Consider the following 23,547-nt stretch of genomic DNA (forward strand, 5'->3'; position numbering starts at 1 on the left):
CGCTAAATTATTTCAATTACTATAGATATACATATTATATTTTTTTCGTAACTTTTCGTACTGTAATATAAGCACGAACGTTTTAAAGTACTTTTCATCCCTAGACAAAGCAAAAATAGAACACCCCTATAAAAAAAGATTGAATACCCCATGGATTTCATTGTTATTATTTTTCTCTCTTTCTTTGGCAAGAGGGTAAATTATAGAAGTCACCGCTTACATTCTATAAGAGATGACGTAACAGTGTACCTGATATGAGCGCAAAATTGTTGACGGTGAACCAGGATAAAACCAAATAAATCATTAAGTTCAAACAATCACAATTTTTCAATGATTATTTTCAGTCTATTTTACCAGTGGTTGGGCTCTCCCTAGAGATTAGCGAGACTAGGCGGGAGCTTATTCTCGCCTCGTGGTAAAGCCACCACGGAATGTAAGACCTCTGATAGTAAATTTCAAGCCTTTTAACTTACTTATTTACTCATGGAGTATGTTTGGTTTCAATTCAGATAAATTTCATCGTTTACATAAGCATCTTCCGATTGCTAAGTTTTTTCCGTTATCCTTATCTAAAGCTTCCGTCTTTATATCTGACAAATTATATATATATATATATATATATATATATATATATATATATATATATATATATATATAACTTGAAATTTACTCTAATGTGCATTATAATAGAACTAATAGATTACAGGATAACGTTTAATGTAGTGGCAAAAAAGAACATAATAGAAAGAGAAACATACTAGTTGTTATGCCTAGGTAAATACTTCCCAATTTGAAAAAAAAAATATGTTTAATCAAATCCGAGATACAAAGTACAATACTTCATTTAGTTCTCTTCATTTCAGACTTAATTCCAGCTTCGACGGTTTCGTAAGAAGGAGTTTGACCATGGTGATGGACGCAGTTACATTTACTGTAAACGGGAAAACACATCAAGGTAAAGTAACTTTTCGTTATGATACTTGCTTATTCTTAAAATCTTAATTAAGTATCTATTAATCCCAAAATAAAATTATTATTTGAGTACTTCGTGATAATAGAAACTGAAGTAAATTTTATGTAGATATTGACAATTTGCACTAGTTAAGTATGTTGCATATTATTATACGTTTACCGATATTCATGATGTTATCAATTTAAAATACGGTTGTTAACAGTTTATTAAAAAACTGATTATTTCCGTGCCCCTCTATGGCTCAGTAGCTAATGCGCGTGATCCCTGCGTGGAGTGCACTTAGCGCCCGTAGATTTAGCTCCCACATATAATATCGTGTACTTAGCGCCCAGAAAATATTTGATGCTTATCAGTGTGCTAGGGTTGACCAAAGAGAGAACTAGTTTATATGTATAAATGTAGTTTCGTACTCAAATCATCTATCCCATCCCCTCTCTTTTGACGACTAAAGAACAAATTTTTTTCACTTGAAAGATCCTGCTATTCTTGCTGCACAATTGTCATGTCACTTTTAAAACCCCTTAGGCAAGTTGAAAGAAATGTGTTCTTTTCTTCCTCTTCTGTTCATCACCGTCAGCTATAACACTCTGACTTTTCATGTACATCTGTAATTACGTACAATTTAATTACGACTTAAGAACATTACCATATCACCTATGATATTTTCATATATGGATGTGAATTCATGTGCCAGCGTTATTTTAAAATTTATATAGTTTTAAATAATAATAATTACACGCACCTTAATGCAAATACTACTGCATGTAAAACAGCAATTATTTGTGCACATTGCATAACTTCATTTCCTATCGTAAATACAGGGTGTCAAAAAATTCAAATGCCAAAATTTGCTGGGTAATTCTTTATATCAAATGAAAATAAAACGTTCTAATGAACATGTGTCAAGTGTTATAAGCCGTCATTAGGGGGGCAAAGAGGGCAGTTGCCCCTCCACTTTTTTGAAATGACCCATTAATGTATATAGTTTCATTTGGAAATATAAAGTTTTGTATGTATTATTGGTTCATAGAATACAAATGGTGCCATAAAATATTTGCCGTTCCATGAGTGCGTATTGGTTATCTTTCCGTGAAGTTAAGAAAACTACAGAAATTGCGTTTTAAAAATGCCACTAAAAATGGCCCAAAAATAAGCTATTGGAGCGAGACAATTCGAGCGTACTTTCATTTCATCTTACAAGGGCTCGATATGTTAGTCAGCCGCTCTGGATCTAATTGAGATATCATTTCGCAAGAAAAGAAGTCCTTCACAAGTTATTCTTTAATTGCACAAAAATTGACAGTTCCTAAAACAGTTCTTTTCTTGAAAAATTGACAGTTCTTTTCTTAAAATTGACAGTTCCTAAAACAGTTCTTTTCTTGAAAAATTTACAGTTCTTTTCTTCTTTCTTATAGTAAGGAATATTTTGATTTGATTTTTTTTCAGTTTAACATCCTGTTCAGCAGCGAAGCTATATGAGACGTGAATTTAATGATTAACGTAGAGTCCGAACCACGTGAGCTCCCTCCGGGAATTGAACCCAGGTCTCCCACGTCAAAGGTGCGTACGTTAACCGCTTAGCCACGAAGGAGCTCAGTAAGGAATATATAATTTTGCAGTGTAATATACGAGTTTAGGGGTGTACATATACAGTTTTGTTATACAATTAAATTTAGAAAATTCAACATAATTCTAGGTTTTAGGATTATTTTGTATAACTGGAATGTGGAGTGACTCTAAGTATTGTTGAGTTTTGATGTATTCCAAGAAAATGAAAACTGTATCTAATGGCAACGAACATGTTTCGGGAAGCTGCAAAAGTATTTCTTTGAATGTCGTAGCAATGCTTGTAGTATTCACTGTCTTTCTAAGAGTAATAATACATATAATAGCATACGTGGAATTAAAAATATAAGTTGTTCATTAATTTCCAGTTTCAATATAACTTTTGCAGAACAAGCCTTATTATCCATTACTATGATTATTTGATTAATATTATCCTTTCTATTTATTTGTTTTGCAAATTTGTTATTAAATAGGTCCCTAATCTGATCACACAATTTTCCAGACAGAATTTTAAGATGCATGATTTTATGATTTTTTGATTTCATGAGCAAGGAATCAAATCTCTTCTTACACCTTCGTTGTATAAGAGTACAAAGAGTTAGTGTCTTGTGTTGCTCTTGTCAATTTACGTAACAAAATATGAAACAAGATATACGGTATTTTAACTGAAAAAGATAGTATCCTAATAGTTTTACAGCCTTTAGTCTAACAAAGTGTTACAAGCAACCAGGAAAAGTAACATTGACATACAAATATTCAGATCATGTCTTGCCTCCACACTTTTAACGTCCAATCGCCGCCACTGCCTAGGAGTACCAGGTGGGTCCATTGCACTCGTACGCATACTTTCTTTAATAATTACTAAATCTTAGTAAGTATTGAGATTCTATGACATTTCCCTGGTTGTGTTCTTGTATTATGTTATTTAAGTTGGTTTTTTTTTTCATTTCCGTGAGTTAAGTGATAGTTTTTAAAATTTATAGCATTGGGTACCGAGTGGGTCCATTAAACTCGAGCCTTAATGAAGAAATATGAGGATAGATTCAGAATAGATCGAGAGTGTGGCTCGTAGCGGAGTGAACGTTCTGATAATGTTCTAACTGTCCCAATGAAGTCAGATACAACATATTGCAACTTTATGTTATTATTATTTAGTTTGATTTAATTATTTGCAATTTTGCTTATTTTAGTAGCAGCTTTTCTTTATTTATTCACTTATATAAGTTCATTGTCAGAAGCATAATAGTTGCTTTTGTCTATCAAACTGTATTAATTTTTCCATTGTATGCAGTTGCGTATCCAAGGGGTTTCCCGGGATATGAACTCCCAAGAACCAAAATTTTAAAAAGTTGCTAGAATAAAATCTAAATTTGCGCTTTCAGTCTCCACATTGACAAAAAAGTTTTCCGGAGTAGGACACGGACCCCCCCCCGAATAGAAATCCTGGCTTTGCCACTGTTTGTATGTAAAGTTTTGTTTATTGTTAGTGTGTTTTGATCATTGCACGTGGTAGACTAACAGTTCACTAACAATACACGTCACTATTGATGGAAGAGGGGGAACATTTTTGGTAAATCAATAAACGATGAAGAAATTGATTCCCGACAGACGATAAGATATTAGCAGACTTATATACAAATGCAACTGAAGTTTCTTGTTCAGGTACCGATATTGAAATGAGACGCTGAGTAGTTTCTTATTCAGAGAATGGGTTAGAAGTTTGAAGCGTAGCACCTATAGCTAATGCAAAAAGCACGTGATAATGCAAAAAGCAAAACTCCGGAGAAAAGCGATCCTACAAGGGCTGCATTATGTTTTGATGACAACATCGGCACTATTAGAATACCTGATGACGAACTGTTCCTAATTCGTGAAGTTGCAGATTCTTCACACACTCTGCAATATAATTTTATTCTTACATATAATATGACTGTAGACGAACAACTTCTCATTTTTTGGGTGCGAGACATTTTACAATTGCAAAACACAATGCACAACTATCCTGAAGTGGTCACTTCTAGAGCGGAGGTTAAAACTCAGTTATCATATATTACAGCACAACAAAATCAGACGTTCACACTAACAATCATATAGCTCGCGGTTACACTACAAAACAATGAACAAAATGGCCTATGACAGTATTTTACATAACTGATGTAAGTTGACTCAACATTTATGGTATTGTATCATCAAAGCGTAATTTCAAACGAGAAACAAGCATTAAAAAGTTTGAAATGCCGTAAATTCTTCATTTCGTCTGGTTAGCAGTTCGCCAACGTTGAGAAGAAATCACGGAGAATAGAAGCTTCTCAGCATACTGAAGAGAAACAGCCTAAGAAAGTCTCTCCACAAAACAAGAACTTTCTGTCGCAAATGCAATAAAACAATTACCTGTGACTAATTAATTTTAAATTTTGTTACGCAGAAATAAGAAATAAGTCACACGAACACGAAGTACATACTGCAGCAGTTGGGATTGGCGAATTTCTACAGGGAGAATGAGAAAGTCCGATTTCTATGGAATGGTGGACGGATTTGTTTTCCTTCTCTCTGACAAGGGTCAGAAGGGATGGATTACTTACAGCAAATCGTACCAGAAGAAACTGAAGAATTCCTAATTTATTTTGATCAACATTACGTATCAGGTAGTTTCTGGAGTATGCGACTTTCATCTTATGGTGATCTTACGTTTCGATTTCTTCGCTAGCCTCTTTTGTTTCCTCGCAACATACCCGTTCATATAGCAACATTACAGAAAGAGACACGAACGAGTAAATTGACAGAAGCTCCAAAAGATTGAACCTGTCCATCCTTCCTTGTGGATGGACATTGGAAAAGGATGAGGCCATAGTTTCAACTGCATCGAACAAGTGTAGCGAGATGAATTACCGAAGAAGAGAGTAAAATGGAAGACGACTAGCCTTCAAAGGCGCTTGTTCAACTTAGTGATGGATTATTCTCAAGGAAACAACATACTCGTTCAATATCTGATTGGAATTGATTACTGCATAAGGCTGTAACTTTAAGGTATAATGTGTACAATAAGGTTCGTAAAGCGATTAACTTATTGGTTCGTAAAGTAACGTTCTTTTTATTATAGAACGTTACGTTGTTTTTCAGTGCTTGTAGTGTATGATATCAATTGCTTAACTATAGATTTATATTACGCACAAAGTTATGAAATATGTATCAGGCTTAATGCGGCTAGCTTGTTAGATGTTTTTTCTGAAACTGTGTAATACCATATGATAATTTGACTTTCTTTCTTTTTTAGTATCGAACCCGATGTTGTTATATAGTCAGAGTTACCATATGTCAGGTTTTTACCGGGACAGTCCCGATTTGGAACCTCTTGAAATGAAATGAATCTTTGGATTTTACATCCCACGATTAAGGAGATAGGAGTAGGATAGAGGAGACGGTGATTGTGAGAATGAATGAAATGGTGGAATGAAGAAAGTGAGAGGAAACGAGAGAACCCCGAGTTTATCCATGCACGCAGCGTCTGACTACTACAAAGCCCATTTGACGCAAGATGGGATCAAACCAAGAACCCCATGATCCAGATGTGAGTGCTTCTACCACTGAACCACCGTGGTCTCCATGAAGACTTTTATCCCGGTGTTTCGCCAGTTTACATTTTGTCCCGGTTTTCAGTCGTGAGAATATGTTCACCGTTTTTTGTATGCCTTATCCTCATTGCAGTATTCTAGATTACGTCTGTTTTACATATTTTTCACATTAAAAGCTACATATGTAATCCTGGTTTATAGTACATTTAAATATTGGTAGAGCATTGAATACCATGGCGTACAGTTATACAATCTTTGGATCTAATATGCTTGTTACTTTCCTAATCATCATCATTGATACATCCAATAGAAATTAAATAAAAATGTCTCTTAAACTGCTTCTGTCGATGAAAAGTGGTGGCAAATAGTGCGTTTTGTCGAATTTTAGTGGCAAATTGTCCCTCAGCCCCCGTTCTTCCAGACATATTCTATCATAATTTATTTAAAGTTATAATAACTTATAGTTTTGGGTATATAAAAATACTACTGCCCTCCTAAAATTTTCTCCGCCTCCCCCCAAGACGTTAAAGCTGGCGTCGTTATTGGTCGATCATAGCGCCAGGAAATTATAGTTTGGTTACTAGTTATTGATAATTATGCCCATAAACTTCCTTTGAGGTCCCGCTGGCGATGGTAGAGCGTTCACATCTGGTGCCTGGGGTCCCTAATCGATCCCAGCTCGCTCTAAATTGTCCTTTGTGGTGGACAAACACCACGTGCTTGGTTTTCTAGGGGTTCTTCCGTTTCCTCACATTCTGTATTCCACTATTTCATTCATTCTCATTTTACCATACCTGGCACAACCGTCGGACGTAAAACTCAAAGATTTCATTTCATAAACCTCCCTTCACACTTTCTCCAGACTTAGGACTGGTTACATTCCTTACAGGAATATAGGCTTGTTAATTTTTTTTTTTAAGTGAACCTTGCCATGCTATTTTGATTATTGTTTTAGCCAATCAAAAACATTTTCTTTATACTTATGTATTAATTTTCTTAAAATAATTTGCAGATATTACCCTTGTCAGTGATGATATTCACAGGAAGCGTGCTTTCATTTGTTACCCTATTCGCATACTGTCTCTGACTACAGTCAAAATGAAATTACATAGTTAGCAATTTGTTCGAACTTCTGGACATAAGCCAAAGCAGTTAAACAGATCCTTTGTTTCCTCGTATTTCTCTAGAATATTCTTTATTCTCTTGTCGATGTTGATACACCTTTTTGCTCTTTTGGTGCCTGGCTCTCCAAATTTCATTCTTCTCCGCATAGAGGTAGTGTTTACAGCTTCCTCTTTCAGCTTCTTCACCATCAAAAATATGTTCGGATGTTTTCTCCCTATGATGCAATTACGTTTTCCATTCCATTTTTCCACAACGTTATTTGTTCTATGCTTTTCTTTATAGAAATTCCAAATCTCAATTGGCCATGTAGTGTTCTCCAAGCACTGATCTACAAAATAATTTGCAAACTCTACTATTTTCGGCGAGTCAGGTGCGTTCGACATGATTATAAACCATCCTTCATCTATATCTTCTTTGGGTATAAAACTTAAAACTCTACATCTTCTACAAAATAATTTAAGTTCTTCACTTTCTCTATAATCTTGTGTAAGTCCAAGCTCTTGAATTTTTCGCCACAAGCATTGCATGAAATGGAAATTACATCCCAAAACTTTTGTTTGTGGGACGAGATCATTAAGAACCTTTTTTACAGCCGCTTCAAAATCAATTTTTAAAAGCTGAAGACTTCACTCTGGAGCCCATCTCTTGAGCAAATTGAAGAATCTCCTATATATTAATTCGGTTTTGCTTGGTAGTAACGCGAATACAACGAGGAAAATGCTGTTTACCTCGTTAATACTATCTAGCTCCACATGGATGGAATATAATTGTTGAAATTGTTGGGAGCAGTTACTGAAAGTTCCATCCATAAAAAAAAACGATTCAGCAGCATACTGGCTTCCTCAACCGCAAATATTAATATTCTTTGATCTTCAAAAACGTCGTCCACTACAAGAAAATTACCGTCATCAGGTAGACTTAAAAGTTCGTCCGGAAAACTTATGTCCAAACTTGTTGCAGGATTTTGATCTGTACCTAAAGCTTCTCTTCTTAATTTACAGAGATCAGACTTAACATTTTCATATCTCCAAACTTCTGTCACCAGATGAAAACCCTTTTCTTTCAATTCCTGAACCAAGTGAAGAAAGAAAACCTGTATTGTTAAGTTAGACGATACCAAATACAAATAAAATGATGAACTGAGTACAGGCACACACACACACACACACAACATATATAGGGGGCACGGTCCTCCTAAAGCTTGTCTTCTCTCTCCAAATATTTATTGAAAATTATATGTTATTCCATATATACATAAAATGATTATATATATCGGGGGTCATTAAAGGCTTGGGACAACATAGTGTTATGCCATATTTATGTTGTTTCGAGAAAAGCAAAATTCAGCAGCAGGAATATCACACAACTTAATGGAGGCAAGAAGAACACTATGATGCTTTACTATGCCGTCTAACTCCGATTATTGCAAGCCTGTCTGCGTGTCACCCTCTCCTCCGGAGGCGATGATTCATTGAAGCGTCATAATCAGTGCTATCGGCTGCTCTCTCTCTCTGTGTCTCTCTCTCTCCCTCCTCATAACAATTTTACTTAGTGGACGCTAAGTACACTGAACATGGATGCAAGAAAATAACAGGAATTAACGACCTGTGGAAAGAGTGGTAAAATGAACTGGACATCCCTGATTATGAGATAAGATCAATAGAAAATTCCTTCTGTGAGCCAGAAACACTGGGCGCTAAATCTACGGGCGCTACATGCACGGAACCGATCCCTGATACAATTCCAGAGTAGTCTTTTGGATCCCACTTGAAATGTAGGCCCCTTTTATGCAGCCACGGAGTTAAAAAAAAAAGCTGAACTCCAATCAAATAACCAATGATTAGAATACAGTAATATTTCTTATGTTTCAGTACAACAACTAGCCGAAAGCATGTTTAGTTTGGATAAATTAAATAATTTAAATTATTGTTGTTTGCTTTTCTAGAGGGGAAATCACTGTTTATCTTTTATTACATTGTAGCAAATTTTTAGTTTATATTGTAAAATGTACTTCTCGAGAGCTGTAAAACTTCAATTTGGAAATAGAAATTTTAATGGGAAAAGTAGATAGGAATATTCCGCTTTACATAAAATTTAATTGTTCTCGGCTAATTTCTATACTGAAGTTCTAAGTGGATTTTTTAATACTAAACACACTTCAAAACCAGTGAATTTTCATCTAACGCGAAAAAAATGTGCTTCATTGATTTCAGTAAATTGCAAGTACATAGAATGCATAAATTTCGGTTCTTATTGCATTCTTCTTGTTATCGAAATTAATTAATTTCTAGGAAAAGCGTCTACTATTGGCCGTTGTTGTGAAGATGCAGAAAAAAGAATTATTTGAAAAATTGTCTTATCATACCTTCGTATCGGTCAAATAAACATTTATTCCAAATAGCAAACAGTGATTTGCATTGTTGCAAAAATTTAAGTTTAAATCGCAATGTTGATGTTCCGTAACTCGGGAATCAATCGCTTGCGTAAGGAAATGTTCCATATTCATACCAAGGTCTACCTTGTAGCTTAGTATAAACAAGCTAAGATGAGTTTCGTACATTCTGCCTTTTTGACTTCTTTATTGAAAATAAAACCGAAATCAAGGAAAATTGCACTCTTTCGACACAGCGTGTATGAAGACAGAAATGGAGTTCCCTACATACAGTGGAACTCTTTTGTCGGTAGAAATACACTGTCCAACAAGTATGATACGTGTCCGTAATAATAAAAAAATCATTTATAGAAGAACAACAAAACATTTAAAATGTTCCTGGATAATTTTTCATGTACTCATACAACAATGCAATTAATAGGGTATATGATATATGATATATACAACTACTTTAGCAATATACATTGATAGTAGCGTTATCGCATTTAAACTATAATGTAGTTCGTGTAATGATGTAAACGTTAGTTCTTAAAAATGATAACATTTATCATGAACTTTACTTTACGGAATTATGAATTTCAGAGAAGTTTAGAATAAACTACACAATTATACCGCCTGACAACCCCTCTATACATGACTTTTATTCATATTTCTTACAGTTTATGCGAATTATGGGCTGATTTTTATTAGAATCACGCTACGTGGGCCTTACAAGAGTGTAATGTTAGTACCTCCGTCCGTTTGTTACTCCACGCGATGACTCTTTAAACGAAAGAAAATTTTGAATCGTGTTTTTCGTAATAGACGACTAGAGAAATTATTTTGATCGAATGCGTTAATACACTCAACACGGGTAACAGCAAATTTAATTTACTGTATTTATTAAATTACATAACATTCTCTATCTTCTATGCAAGCTGCACACCATGAAGCACTTGTTGGTGCCTATAATTAAAGGCTATGCAACTTTTCTTATTGCAAAAAAAATCATTAGCCATTTTATTAGCATGAGAGTAGTTTCTCTTAATGTTAATACGTACGTCTTTTGCGTGATATTCTTTATTTTGTTTAACAGAGTTTATTTTTCTTTTAAACACATTATAGTATTTTTAAAAAAATGTTATTTTCCTTTTTTCTATTTACTTGACAGTCAGAAATATTCCACTGGACACACCCTTGCTGAGATACCTTCGCGATGAAGTTAATTTGACAGGAACGAAACAACTTTGTGAGGAAGGAGGATGTGGATTTTGTACAGTATCTGTCAGATATCAGGATCCTGTGTCTGGAGATGAAAAAGTCGAATCAATCAACTCCGTAAGTAGTATCATACTCATAGAAAATTGTACTGAAATAAATATATTAGAACATACTTCCTGAAATAATAATAGTATAATTTATCTCCAAATATCTTGTGTTAGTCAGTTGAAGTTCAGATACCTACAGCTTAAATTAGGATCCTCATTACCTGGGCTTAAATATGGAATTCAATGGAAATCTCCTCCGCGGAAGACACGCACGCTAACAATATACCCAGAAACGAGCACTGAATATGCGACTGTATTGTGATCTTATTATTTGATTTACAATATAATGATTTAACTCTAACGTATTTCAGGTTTATTTTTAATTCTTTAATAATGTGCTATAATGCTCTAACATGTAATAGGATATATTTCTTAAAGAGAAAAACTAATTATAATATACCCATCTCAATGGAAAGTAAGATCATATCTTCTGTAATTATAATCAGTAAGAAATAGTAATGTAAAAATTGCATTTGTTTCTTTCTACTTTATATACGACGTGTGATTGGAAAGTTTTAAGACTGTGCTTGTAATTTAAAAATGGTAGTACTTACAGGCTATTGTGATGGATCTCCTTCAAAGTAATCTTCTGCTGAATGAACACTCCGATTCCAACGGTGTTTCCACTTCTTGAAGCATTCCTGAAAATTATTTTCCGTGATGGTGTGAAGCACTCTCTCCGTATTTGCTTGAATGTCCTCAATTGAGTCAATCTCTTCCCTTTCAATGACAATTTTAATTTAGGAAAAAGGTACAAGTCGACGGGGGTCAAATCTGGGGAATACGGGGGTGCGGAATATATAAATTCATTGTGAAGGATCGAAAATGTTACTACATACATCTATCTTGCTGTATAATGTCCATTTGTAGTTCAAGTCTTTCATTTAGATTTATTACTTTAATGCAGGCAGCTTAGTAACAATAATCAAATCAAATACTGAAACTATATATTTTAATCTTTCACTGCTGTTTCTAAGATAATTTTCAGATAATATTTATACATTGTTCGATACATTACTTGATTTTCTGTTTTCAGATTGAAGCTTAAGCATATATTTCTTACTCAAATTTGTTCTAGATTAAGCCCTTCTGTAGCCATTTACTGTTTCAATACAATAATTTGGAAGGTAGTACGCACTGTACTCAAAATCAGTAGTATTCAACTCTTCTTCTTTTTCCTCAAAGATCAGTGGGCAATATGGAAAAATAAAACTTTCTACTCATTTAGTAGTAAGTGTTTGACATTTTGATATATTTTCCCATCTTAACACTTCTCTCTTTCTCTTTCAATTTCGGACCTCAACATTTCTCCAAGTCCCATTCTGGTTGGCTAAGTTTATAGGCAATCATATTGTTCTTTTTCTCTATCGTGGCAACATTACATTAATTCTCATTTGTTTTTATCATTATGACCTAAAATGTTCTTAATTTATCTTCATGAGAGCATCAGACTTTTGAAACGAGAAATTTCAATGTGCAATTGTCTATTTAGTTTACTTATTACATCAATTCAATAATTTCTGTATTTACTATCAATGGATCACGCAAAATTGTACGGTACTTGTAGAGCTAAGTAGCGTCAATTAAAAGATATACAATAAGACACGGGAAACAAAGGCATGGAATAAAAATCAATATCGTATAATACAACAACATCTAGCACTACTATTACTATTACTACTACTACTACTACTACTTCTACTACTTCTACCACCAATAATAATAATAATAATATAAAAACAAAAGTCAGGAATTTAATTCTAGCCATTTGGTGGTCTGTGGTCATAATTTTTCTTTCAAGATTATTATGTTGACATTATTCTCCTTATTCTGAGTAATGATGATGCCCACACTAAAGTCTTGATAACGATTCATTAATGCTGTGCTTGACCATTCAATACGACGCTGATAACAGTAATGGCATGATATGTACTATTAAAGGTAGAAAAGTAATTATGTTCTCTAAATATATAAATAGTAACCACATAGAGTTAGAAAATAAACTCAGCGAATACTTGCATTATAGAAAGTATTTTTCTCATTGATAATAAGGTTGTGTTTTTGACCTATTGTTGACGAATTTTCAATTGAATAGGAGCACTTTTTGTAAGAAACTAACATGTTTCTTTAATTTTTGATGTTATTAATATGCTTAAGAAGGTAGACACTAATGCTGAACGTGTAATTCGTTATCTCTTGTAAAATAAAAATAGTGAATGTAATTTTAATGTATTATTTTTTACTTTCTTCATTCTCAAATTAATTCGGGGCAAATACGGTAAGTTATACGAAGGATCTAACTGTAAGCACTAACATGCATGCCAATACGGATTTCAAAATCTGGTAGATGAAGCATAATAATAAGATCTTCTGAAGAGAAGAACAGATGTTTAAGAAGAAAAGATACCTCGTTTAACGTGATCTGTTGATAACAGTTTACTTCCTCGAATTTCTGCACGCATTAAAGTTCCTTTTTGAAAGAATATCCGGCTTCATTGAAAGCAGACCGTTGACTAGTATTTAGTCCAGCTACATGAGCACCGTATTCATATTGTAATAAACGCATGAAAGCATAAACGAATAAACTTTAATCGAAATAAAAGAACAGTATCTATTCTCATCTGAAAGAACAGAAACCGAATGACCGTTGGATTGTACCAGTAACAGATAAACAAAGTAAGTCATAGTGAGGTACTGGTACTAAAAAGCATATCAAGATAGGGATATATACAATTGAAGATTGAATATTCTATATATCAGAAGATAAATGCTACCTTTGAATGAAAGTGGGGAATTATTCTAAGTTCATCACAGTGTGAAGCTGAGCTGAGTGATTTCTCTAACTAGTTGTATCAAAGTTGTCCACCGTCTTCTAAACCGCATACTGGAACCACGTAGCTTTATCTAGCGTTTAGTGGTCTATCGTCTTATTTCCCCTAAATGAGGAGATCTTGCAGATGTCTATGATAATATACGGTGGAGCTGTTCCATGATTGAACGCGATAGCTGACAGAATTTTCTGTCGAAGTAGACAGAAGTAATTATATTAGTTTTATTTGACTTAGCTTTACAGTGATAATGTGTGAAAAGAGTATAAAATCTATCTTCTCTGTATCCTGTGTAATAGTCTATTTAATAAATTTAATACTTCAAGAACAAACATAGTATGGAGAAAAATAATTTAGGTCAGAAAATAATTCCTATTTGTAGAGCTGTTTTGTATAGATAATTATAACTAAAATATTCATTCAACAAGTTCATAAGTTTGTGGCGGACGACACCGTGTCCGTGGGTTTTCCTCGGAATACTCCTGTTTCCTCCCACATTCATATTCCATCAAGTATTCCATCATCATTCACTTGTTTTAATCATCCGTCTCCCTTACATTAACGGGCATAATTGTGGGACGTTAAACAGAAAGGCTTCATTTATACAAGTTCATAAGACACTATTGTTATTCCAATATGTGTTCTCGAGTCCTCAGCCAGGTGAAATGATTGATTTCCAATATTTCGAATCCTGCTATTGCATTCATCTTCAGGAATTAATATGAAGACACCACAAGTCAAAAAATGGAACAGATGTCTCGACACATACACACACACCTGTTGTCATAAAATTATTTCCTTTGTTTAAAGCTCAGCATTAATAATTGGAGTTGTTTATTTCAGTGTCTCACTCCGCTTTTGGTGTGCGAAGGGTGGAATATCACCACTATTGAGGGTGTTGGAAACAAAGCTGACGGATACCATGAACTACAAACAAGACTTGCTCAAATGAATGGCACACAATGTGGTACATGCACTCCAGGATTTATTATGAACATGTACAGGTAAGCTTCATCTCTATATCGCTCCGTGGTACATTCGTAAGAATATCAAACTAAAACAGAGATGAACACTTATATCTTAAAATCTCTGTCTGTGAGGACTAATTTGAACAATATGATTATAAGAATCCAAAGTGAACTCATATTTTTATCACAGAGATACGTTTGTAATAAAACGTTTTATTGTGTATGTATCTTTCAAACTTGATTATTCTATATATAATCTCTTTTTATTTTTACACGTAATACAATGGAAACAGTGTACGGTATCATAGAAAAGATCTTGTATCTAACTTCTTGCGTCTCAAGTATCTTATTGATGCAGTTGTGCTTTATGACTTCCTATTCATATCAACATTTTTATACTTGGTATCTATAAATATTGTTTCATTGATGTGATTGAGAGAACCTACACTGAGGATACATAATATTACTTGTATTTTTTTGTTTTATATGTTAAAAAGAAGAGATTATATTAAGGGAGATTTAGGGTATATCATATATATGGTTAAGAAGCCTTCAGTTAATAATTGTCACTGCAACAGCATAGTATGAATAATTCTAACGTTAAAAATAAGACTATTGACATACCGAAAACGTTTTAAAGTGAGAGATTTACAAATGTTTTAATAATAATAATAATAATAATAATAATAATAATAATAATAATAATAAGAAGAAGAAGAAGAAGAAGAAGAAGAAGAAAGAAGAAAAAGAAGAAGAAGAATGTAAAAAAATAACTTGTCCTTTACAATTTTTCACTTTGTTTGGGCGTTACAGAAGTTCAGCGCACTAACTATTTGTAAACATTTTTTTCTTTAGTTTATTGGAACAAAATCCAAGTGTAACCATGGAAGAGGTGGAAAAACATTTTGGAGGAAACATTTGCCGTTGCACAGGCTATCGTCCAATATTAGACACATTCAAAAGCTTCAGTTCTGATGCTCCTCCTCAACTAAAGAAAAAAGTTAAGGACATGCAGGTAAGTTTGTTTCCATTTACAAATATCAAGTTCAACAATCATTCCCTTAAAGCATATATAACCTCTGAAAAGAGAAGAAAAATTTTCAATTTAATAAAGGTATAATATTAGTTTTTATCCTATTTTCGAGTTGTTAATTATCATTTCGCCTCTTCAGAATGACAAAGTAAATGGTAATGAAGAATAAGACTTTCACCTCAATATTAATTACATCTTGCTTTGAACCATGACCTTGTTGATTACTTTGTTTAGATCTTATGTGAAACAAGCTGCAAAAAATGTTAATATAATTAAACCTGTGCTATGCTGTGAAAGGCAAAAAGGTATTCCTAAGTTTGAATTCAAATACACATAAAACTTAGTTGAAATAGAAAATACAAAAAAAAAAAAAAAAAAAAGACTTTTACAAAATTTTAAAATAATATATACATGTGTAACCTATGCATTAGTATTTATAAGTATGAAATATCCAATACTACTTTAAGAATACCTTAATGAAAAGCGTGGAAGAATATCACATTTTCTCTTTCCGCGTACACCTTATTCTTTAATTAGCAAGTAATATCACTTCTACTGCGTCTGAAAGATTCGAATGAGGAAACTAGAAATTTACATAAGAGAGTGAATATTGCCATACTTAAATTTATTAGATACTTTTAGACAAATAATCTTCTAAATAGATTTACCTAACAAACACAAAGTAAGTGATATAGCAATGAATCAATATGAATTACTTTCTTTGTTGTAACATACACGATTTATACGTGCGAGTCAAAATAAAGAACTACATCTAAATAGCTTTATTTTACATGTTAATAACAATTAAAATAAAACACTTATATTTTGTTTTCATCATAACAGGAGCTTTGGAAATTGAATTTTAGTCAGCGTAAGGGAAAACCATGCAAAGGACTATGCTCCAGTAAAAATGGCATATTACGACGCAAACCTGTTAAATATTATCTGAAACAAGGCGAAACCGAATATTACCGTGTGACAACATTAGATGAGCTCTACGAAGTCTTCAGCAGTATAGGAGATCGTACTTACATGCTTACGAATGGAAACACTGCTAAAGGTAATTGTTGAATATCACGCAAAGAGATGTGACAAACTAAATTCACCAAATTTACTACAATTTAAATAAAAATAAGTCTTTAACAGAACCTTCTAAGCTTTATTAGACCATGTTTTAGAATGTTAATATAAGATTAATGTGCGTAGTGTTTCACAAAATTATAGAATATAAGTTATATATAAATAATAAGGCCTTTAGTAAAACGTAATATTAACGTAACAATCAATAGTATCAGTGTACGTAATTCTTAACTTCACTGCCCATATTGATTTGATTTGAATTTGAATTTAACGCTCCTTTCAACAACGAGACCATATGAGACGTTGACCTACAGCTTAACGAGGGCTCTCCATCAGCTTCAGTCGGAAACCGAACCCAAAAACGCACACGTTAACTGCATAGCCACGAGGGAGCTGTCATTGACAGTACTAAAACAGTATTTTCAGTATTTTTCGATTTTATATTAAATACTGTACACTTAACCACGTAAAACTTTAAACAATTATTATCCTTCAATTATATGCTATTTATGTAGGAGTATTCCCAGATGACGGCCCTTATGATGTATATATTGACGTGAACAACGTAGCAGAACTTAAACAGTGGAACTTGGATACGTCTTTGACAGTTGGTGGAAATGTCACACTCTCAGAGACTATAAACATTTTCAAAAGTGTATCGGCAGATAATGCAGGATTTTCTTACACGGGCGATTTCGTACCTCACCTCGAAAGAGTAGCCCATGTACATGTAAGAAATGTAAGTACATTCGTACTTTACTATTTACAATTTAGTGGCTTATTAGTCCCTTATATATATATATATATATATATATATATATATATATATATATATATATATATATATATATATATATATATATATATATATATATTGATAAAGGAAAATGGCATACTAATATTTTGTTTTGTAATACTAGTGTCTTGTCACTCCATTACAAATTTTATACAAAGAAAGCTTGCAATTATGTTTAGTGTATTAATGTAATATAATCGAGATAGATGTATTTACTGTTTTCATAAAGATAATATAAATATAATTAAGAAAATGTACGCTAAGAAATATTCAGCTCGAATCAGTTTTCACTGAAATAAATCATTAATATATTATTTTTCTTATTTTGTATAGAGAGGTAGCTTAGCTGGAAACCTAATGATGAAACACGATCACCACACATTTCAATCAGATATATTCGCGATGTTCGAGACTGTAGGAGCCACAGTCAATATATGTAAGTAAAATAGAACAGGCTTTTGAGATTGTAAAGTTCAATACAATTAAATGTTCGAATCGTTGATTCAGATATTTAATTAAATCAAATCTGTCAACTTCAGAGAAGAATGAATCAAAAGAGGGTGCTGCCTTTCAAGTTTTCTCTATGTACTCCTTTTTGCACTAATGATGATCAAACTTTATCACATTAAGACGAAAGAACATGTAAATAAATCACTGCTAGAGCACTGAGTCGAACAAAGTAGGTAAACATCAAGCTGGTAGAATAGCTTCTTACAGCAGAAATTGATCACAGCCTTGAAACAATTGCAAATTTGACAAGAATGCTAGTAAAAATTATGAATTTTTTTTAAGACTATTTTAGTTTATGAATATGATCGTATAGTGTGTAGTTATGTTAAGATTTCTGTGTTGATCCGAGATTATTGATTGTTCGTCTTAACGTCGTAATTTCTTCTATCAAATTAATTGCCAACCTTCGTCGCTGGCTAGGAATATAGGTTAGATTTCATATTGTATTCATATTACAGATCAAAACGTTGCTAGTTGGTGTTATATATATATATATATATATATATATATATATGTATCTCTGTGTGTGTGTGTGCAAGAGAGAGAGAGAAAGAGATAGTTAATGTATATATACAGAGTGTTTCGAAACAACACCGACAACGTTTGGAAGGTGATTCCTGACACCAAGATAAGACAAAATAGTATAGACTAACTCTGGTGTACAAATGCTTCCTTTCGGAGTTATACGCTGCCAAAAACATGAAAAAATGAACTTTATCGGTACATAGCTCCGAAACTATGGAACCTACTGTAATCGGGTCAAGACTTCACTTAGGAACTAGTATGTGCCCTAACCAAATATCCAAGTTTCGTAATCCTGCGGTACTTCCGCAACAATTTTTATAAAGGTAGTTGGTGAATACTTTCAATTATATGCCAGCAGTCAAACAGCCTATATAAAAAATTGTTGCGTGCGTACCTTAGGATTCTGAAACATGTATTTTTGGATAGGGCACATAGTAGTTCCTAAGCGAAGTCTGGATCAGACTGCGGTAGGTGCAATAATTTTGGTGCTATGGACCTGTAAGGTTCGTTTTTTCATGTTTTCGGCAGCCTATAACTCCGAAAGGAAGCAATTGTGCACTCAAGTTGGTCTATATATATAATCGTGAAACAAAGTAGTCAAGCATTATTAGGAATGACATGTTACTTTTCTTAGTCCATTTGCAAGACTAACAGGATATAATGTACGCTATGAATAGGGATAAATTATCTTCTTTCATTCACGAAGGCTTAATACATTACAGAGATAATCTTATGATCTCTTGTACAGTGTTTCCTTTTCTAGAAATATTAATCAAATGCTCCTCATTTATTCTTTTCTCTATCTACTTGACTTTAAAGATTATGTTCATAAATACGGACAAGGAGATAGGTGAATGAAATAAGGTAATTTCTCTCTTCCTTTGATTATCACAAGTAAATAAATAACCACGTACCTTCCTCCAACTCATATACACCTTGCTCCTTATTGCGTAATAGGTTATATATCTACGTATCTCTCTCTCCCTATAAATAATATTATTACAGACATAGCAAATAAAAGCCTCGTTTATGCGCGTATCCCAACATATATTCAAATGGAGATCACGAGTATACAATTAATAAAAAAAATGAAACCATTTGTAAATGAAACAGATCAAACAAATATCTTTCTGTGTTTTTCAAGGTATATCAGGGTCGTTCAGTATCTGAATTTCGTTCCTGTCCTATGTATACAGAAAGCCCTTTCCTCTTTAACAAACATTGACTTCCCTTTAGACATGAAAAGCTATATTTGGTGTATTAACAGTTCTACTTAATATTTCAGCTGATGCAACAGGAACTATCACAAATGTAAACCTTGTAGATTTCTTGTCCACTGACATGAAGAAGAAAGTGGTTGTCAGCATAGTACTACCTCCGCTAGGAGAGAATACTTACATAAGAACATTTAAGGTAAGTTATCATACTTTCTTCTGCTGCTTTGACAGTTATCAATAAGCTACTTGGTATACTAATATTGCTCTCCTCATTCAAATAAACATCAAACAGTCCATGTTATAAAGAAATGGTCGAAATGTGCATCAAGGGGAAGGAAACATGACTACGTTCAAAAGTTATGATGTATATACAAGATGTCAAAGGGAAGGACCTACGACAATATAAGACAAAACACTAGAGAGGTGGGAACATAATTTATGTACAAAAAAGAATAAAAAGGTATAATTAAAAGTAACGAGCGCAAAGGAACATCTCTTGGGAAATAGACAAATTTATTATTTATTATTTTATTTACACACAATAGAAACTGAAAGTTCTGTAGCCTATTGAGTAGGAGTTATTACTGTGAAAGTCCTGCGATAGTTAATTTCAACCAGGTACAATTTACATGCAACACCAATGGAGTTTCTTGTGAAGAGGAACACCAGGCTTTTTAGTTTTTCCTAAAGCTGCGTCGCAGCTGAAAGACAAAGTTTATCTACATGATTTTCAACTTTGCAGAAAATATACTGAGATTTTCTAATTATTTCCCAAGATACTCTATCATAGTTATAATATTCTGCTATTGTATTATGGAAGTTCGATGTGCCACCCTCAATATATGTATTGTCAATTTTCAAAAATATGTTTTATAAAATTTATTAACTATTCTTATAACCGTGTTCTGTTACAAAGGTTTGGTCTTACGTTATTACTGCTTGTTTAGCGTATTTATTTTGTTCTTTATTGTTATAACAGTTCAACTTGAAACATCTTGAATTTTAGAAATTATGATTGGAAAATATTATAATATTTAACAAGTATTAAAATTAAATATATCGAAAATAAGGTACATAAAATTAACATACGTATATAATATTTTGATATACTAGTTTGACGTTATCTCATTTGCTCTCAAAACTGCTGTATAATCTTATAATGTTTTACTATTAGAATTTTTTAATTCGATTTATGTTTTTATATCAAGTTATATTACATTTATGCTATATATTCATTGTTTTATAGGTGTCCAGAATGTATCATAATACCTACGCCTACGTTACGGCTGGATTTCTAGCAACAGTGGACAAAGGAAACAATTATACCATCACAGGAAAACCTAGCATTGTGTATGGAGGTATCAGTGGAGATTTTGTAAGTAAATGCTACTATTTAGGAAGTCCTGCTTAATCATTTCTCCTTTTTACGACTGATGTTAGGAAAGTAACGAGACTGGCAATATTGTACACGAACCAACAAAGTCTTATGCCCCAGCTTCACACACCAGTTAACTGAATCCTTGCCGTTAACTCAGTACAAGTTTGAACTTGCTTGTGTCACTACACACGATTCTTGAGAGTGTGTGAAGTGAGTTGTGTGGTTTCGACAATCACTGGTAAAAGTTTCAGCAGCAATGTGACGTTAATTATGTGTAAAGCTTGACAAATCCGTTACTATAATTTAGGAAAAGTTACAAAAGGCTTATGGAGAACATTTTCTATCCCGGGAAAAAGTGTTCAGATGACACAATTCCTTTTAGTAGGCCTAGAATAAGTGGAAGATGACTCTAATGCGGAAAGACCTTCAACTTCAAGATCGGATGACAATGTCCAAAGAGTGAAGTCTCTTGTAAAGCAGACCATGGATTGACAATGGGTATGATCAGTAGTAAGTAAACTTTAAAAGTGCTTACCATCAATCGATTTCAACACAGGTTTGGATATGAGAAAAGTTTGCGCCAAGATATTTCCAAACAACCCTATCTTACGGCAGTCTTCATCAAAAAATATTTGTCAGAAAATATTTCTCCTGTAATTTCTCAGCCTCATCTATTCACCGAATCTCAATCCCGGTGGCTTCTTTAATTTTGTTTACTCAGAAAGCACTTGAAAGTGTGATATTTTGGTACTTTTAATGATAATCAGCATGGCGTAACCAAAGAACTGAAAAGTATTCTAGCAGACACTTTTAGTACTGCTACGAATAATAGAAAGAACGCCTTTATCACGGTGTAAGTGTTCAAGAAGACTAGGTTGAAGGGAAAAATCTTGATTTGTAAAATAATAAAATTAATCGTTAAGAGAAAGTAAGTCTTATTAGTTTTCTAACATAACTCGTTGTATGTTTACAGATTTAACTAAAAGTGTAGTTAAATGCAAAAAAAGATACGAAAAAAAGAAAAATAGCATTTTTTACATGTTGCACATTTTTAATGTTGGTTACTATATAATTTTAATGTCAGATTCTTAGAATTGCAAATAAACTCCTTTTAACATTGATTAGACACATAAATATATATATATATATATATATATATATATATATATATATATATATATATATATATATATACATCTAAAAGTGTATATATGTGTATATGACATTCTTCTCCACGGAAACAATACATTATTGCCATTGATTTACTTACGTTTCATTTACAATTCTATTTTCAGATTCATGCAACAGAAACTGAAACCTACCTCACAGACAAAGTTCTAAATAATCAAGAGACAGTGACAACCGCACTAGACACTCTTCATTCTGAGTTGACTGCTTCGGCTACGCAAACCTTGCCCGAATCGTCTCCGGAATATCGAATAGGATTGGCTGAAGGTCTCTTATACAAAGTAAGTTACACATTTCTGAAAAATTTTAAAATATTCCAGTGGTAAAAATATGTTAAATCTATTTAAAGAAAACCACATTTACTTCGAGTAAATATGTAAATTATCAGTGATTAGCCTTATTCACAGAAACAGAAACAATGTATTTTCATTAAGACTCTAAACTCTTTTTTAACAAGTATTGCTAGCAATATCACAATATATTTCTATTTAAAAAAAATCCAAAAATAAGAAATACGCCATAGGATAAAAGAACGTAAATAAATACTACTCTCAAAGATAAATAAATAACAGTCAAGCATTTCGTTTCCAGCTAAAGTTAAAAAAAATAATATCTAGTTATTAAAATCTATTTAAAATATTAAAATATTAAAACCTTAGAATACATTTTAAAATTAAACTATTTAAAATGTGTTATTATTGTTAAATGTGTTACTATTTGGTTAGTGAGCTCCCATTTTTTTCTATTCAAGTTCTTTTTATACGTTCTGCAAGATGTGGTAGCAGACCAGTATAAAAGTGGAGCTACTGTGTTACAACGTCCTCTGTCCTCAGGAGTACAAAATTTCGAAACAGACGAATCGCTATATCCTCTGAATGAACCTGTACAGAAACTTGAGGCAATAGCTCAAACAGCAGGTAAGAAAACAATATGCAAGTAGCATTCATATTATAAAATGAAGTTAAATTTTATTACGAAAGCAGAATATCCCGGAGAATGATAGCCCATTCAACTTTTAGTCAGGTGATGCTTTATTCAAGGGTAGTTTATATGTTTCGATTTTAAGGCTCTTCTTTAGGTTTGATGATA

General features: G+C 32.9%; 1 protein-coding gene across 1 annotated transcript in view; it reads left to right on the top strand.

The window, feature by feature from the left end:
• Positions 1-872: 872 nt before the first annotated feature.
• LOC145687726 (uncharacterized) overlaps positions 873-23,547 on the top strand; it is a 40,043-nt gene continuing 17,368 nt past the window's right edge. The window contains exons 1-11 of the mRNA XM_081761180.1: positions 873-955; positions 10,779-10,945; positions 14,607-14,767; positions 15,587-15,746; positions 16,608-16,824; positions 17,360-17,583; positions 17,974-18,076; positions 19,961-20,088; positions 21,139-21,267; positions 22,566-22,739; positions 23,210-23,375. Coding sequence (XP_081617306.1) covers positions 907-955; positions 10,779-10,945; positions 14,607-14,767; positions 15,587-15,746; positions 16,608-16,824; positions 17,360-17,583; positions 17,974-18,076; positions 19,961-20,088; positions 21,139-21,267; positions 22,566-22,739; positions 23,210-23,375 — 1,678 coding nt within the window. The 5' untranslated portion in view covers positions 873-906. The remainder of the gene's footprint in view (positions 956-10,778; positions 10,946-14,606; positions 14,768-15,586; positions 15,747-16,607; positions 16,825-17,359; positions 17,584-17,973; positions 18,077-19,960; positions 20,089-21,138; positions 21,268-22,565; positions 22,740-23,209; positions 23,376-23,547) is intronic.

Source organism: Thermobia domestica, chromosome 6 (genome assembly GCF_964235325.1).
Source record: "Thermobia domestica chromosome 6, izTheDome1.hap1.1, whole genome shotgun sequence".
NCBI lineage: Eukaryota > Metazoa > Arthropoda > Insecta > Zygentoma > Lepismatidae > Thermobia > Thermobia domestica.